At 37.9% G+C, this 3155-nt stretch overlaps 1 protein-coding gene across 1 annotated transcript in view; it reads left to right on the top strand.

The window, feature by feature from the left end:
• The window catches only part of LOC107299450 (GRB2-related adaptor protein 2-like), a gene marked incomplete at its 3' end in the record, with an annotated part of 14589 nt that extends 14171 nt beyond the window's left edge, over window positions 1-418 (top strand). Inside the window, exon 4 of the mRNA XM_015828807.1 lies at window positions 232-418. Coding sequence (XP_015684293.1) covers window positions 232-418 — 187 coding nt within the window. The remainder of the gene's footprint in view (window positions 1-231) is intronic.
• Window positions 419-3155: the final 2737 nt, after the last annotated feature.

A 3155-nucleotide genomic window follows, 5' to 3' on the forward strand; every position in this document is an offset into this window, starting at 1 on the left:
TAGGGAGGATTTTATTTAGGGTGATTTTAAAAATAATTTTAAATAGAGACACAGCTTCTAATATTCGGTTTTTTAATCTGGTTTTACAGGGGTTTGTATTTTTATGCTTTGTATTTGTACTGTTTTTAATACGCTGTGCACCGCCCTGAGTCCTGCGGGAGAAGGGCGGTATATAAATTAAATTATAATAATAATAAATTATAATAATAATAATTCTCCCTTGGTATCCAGGCATGAAGAGGATGTCCAGCATTTTAAAGTGATGAAGGATACAAACAACAATTATTTTCTATGGAGTGAAAAGTTTCAATCACTAAACAAACTTGTGGAGTATTACAAGAATGTTTCCATCTCCAAAAACAAACAGATATTTCTGAGAGAAGACATCAAGAAAGGATCACAAGTAAACCTTAGAGAGGTCAGTTTTTATGATAGCATAGAAGAAAAAAATGTAATCCAGTAAGGTTTGTAAAAGTTGTAAGCCAGTAAGGTGACTTTTGCCATGAAATTAGCCACCCCATCAACCTTTTCATTAGTTGTTTCTAGTTGGTTCTTCCTCCTTTCATTATTTTTTTTATAGAAGCCTTAACACAGGGCTCCCCAGTGGCGTTAAATCATTACATCAACCATACCAAGAAAGCATGGCTACTGGTCTGATGATTGACAATGAGACTTATAGCCCAAAACATTGGAGAAAACTGATTTGAAACAGCAGGTTATATGCTGGGCTAGATACATGCTATCATAATACATACCATCAATACCAATGCTAGAAGACTAATTCATTTTGAATTCAAGTACCAACTAATTTTAACATTTCTAAATCAATCCTTAGTAGTCTTAGGTAGCCATCTTCCTCATCTCTCTCCAGAGTTAAAATAGTTCTGTGAATACTTTATTAAAGATTCAGGGCTGATTTGAACTATTCTTGCTGTTTTATATACTATATATCAAAAGTTTTGGCTCTCTTCATCATAGTGAAATACTGATTATACAGATTCTAGGGACACATTCGAATTCTACTCAAAATAAATTTCTGAAGACCTCTGTAAAAAAAAGTAAATAATCTATCAGTTAAGAAAGGTTACCAAAACTCTATGGCTCCACCAATGCACAAATATTCAGTAGTCTTCAAATAGGGAAGATTGACATCAGTGATCACAATAAAATTCCCAAGAGTGGCCATCCTGTCAAAATCACTCTCAAGAGCACAGCATAAATGCATCCAGAATGACTTTCTTAGAACATTTTCTAAAGAACTGCAGGCATCTTCCAAATCATTAGATAAAAATGAGATTTATGGAAAAATAGCAAGGATTACTATTGATACTCATTTCAAGTTTGCTGAAAAGCATTGGAGCTAAAATTCCAGTCAACAATGGACTACTGTGGGCTATGTGGCTGTTGTTAAGACTGGTAGTAACCAAATACTGCATTCCACAATAAGCTCATGCCAGCTGGATAAACATGAAGATGGTAACATTATGGTTTGGGGGTTCTCAGCTGCTTCAGAACCTGGACAACCTGAAGGAAGGAAGCACACATTTTATGTAGACTCAGAGAATCTGATAGAGAATATCAGCAATGTGTCCATTAGCTGAAGCAGAAATAGTAGACTGCATCAACAGAGGGATAGTATCAAGATCACGTGAAGTATTAGCATCACTTTATACTGCAGAGATCAGACCACACTTTGGATATTGCATTCAGTTTTGGTCACCATGATACAAAAAACATGTTGAGATTCTAGAAAAAGTTCAGAGAAGAACAACAAAGATATTTAGGGGACTGGAAGCTAAAACATATGATGAGCAGTTGGGGGAACTGGCTGTGTCTAGTCTAATGAAGAGAAAAAAATAGACCAGATACGATAGCAGTTTTCCAGTACTTGAGGAATGGTCACAGAGAAGAGGGGGTCAACCTATTCTCCAAAGCACCTGAGGGCAGGACAAGAAGTAATGGATGGAAGCTTAACAAAGAGAGATCCAATCTAGAATTAAAGAGAAATTTCCTGAGAGTGAGAACAATTAATCAGTGGAACAGCTTTCCTCCAGAAGTTGTGGGTGAGTGCTCCATCACTGGAGGTTTTTAAGAAGAGATTGGACAGCCATTTGCCAAGAACTGTATATGTCACTTGTTCAAGCAGGGGTTGGACTAGAAGACTTCCAAGATCCCTTCCCACTCTGTTATCTCTGTTAGCTTTGCTGGCTGATGAATTCTGGGAGTTGAAGTCCACAAGTCTTAAAGTTGCCAAGGTTGAGGACCCCTGCTCTATACTTAGGTGAAGCAATGCATTGTAGGAAGTTTCAAAAATGATGTATAGTGAAGTGAGAAATTGATGATCAATTACAAGGAACCATGTGGTTACATCTATTTCAGAAAAAGACACGATATGTCACATGATTTTGTTATCCATATGAGTGAAACAAACACCAAATTCAGACTCACTTTAGCAGCAGAGTCCAGAAATATTCAGTGGCAATAATATACAAAAAAATCATAAAATCCAAAACAGAAAAAGCTGTTTCACAGACCTATGTGCCTTTATGACTTCTTTGGTCATCCAGCATTGATTGGGACCTGTGACAACCTAGAAATGGAGATCTAAAGAAAATCCACGCAGGGAAACCAATATCTGCTGTGACTCCCACCATCCATATCTGGACACTCCCTCACAAGGTGGAAAACATCCCCACTCCAGAGGGGGCCAAAAGAAGGAAAACAGGCACCTAAGGATTATCCAAATTGGGTCTTTATTAAATCAGTGTCTGAATTCAACAAAAAATGATGGACTGAGCTGAGACTAACTAAGACAGGTGTAGGCAACCTTGGCTCTTTTATGACTCGTGGACTTCAACTCCCAGAATTCCTGAGCTAGCCATGCTGAGGGGAAAGAGAGAAGTTCCAAGCTGAGCCATGCTGGCTCAGGAATTCTGGGAGTTGAAGTCCACGAGTCATAAAAGAGCCAAGGTTGCCTACCCCTGAACTAAGAGAGTAACCTGGTCATTCTTTACACAGCTGGTGTATCAGAGATGCTAAAACAAATATTTGGAAAACATCACATACTTGTGTTCTTCAAGCCTACCAACACATTGAGACAAGGCTTGTCCACCCTAAAGAGTGGACACCAAAACATAAGAAGAGTAATGATGTGT

Source organism: Protobothrops mucrosquamatus, unplaced genomic scaffold (assembly GCF_001527695.2).
Source record: "Protobothrops mucrosquamatus isolate PMUCROS unplaced genomic scaffold, P.Mucros_1.0 scaffold4941, whole genome shotgun sequence".
NCBI lineage: Eukaryota > Metazoa > Chordata > Lepidosauria > Squamata > Viperidae > Protobothrops > Protobothrops mucrosquamatus.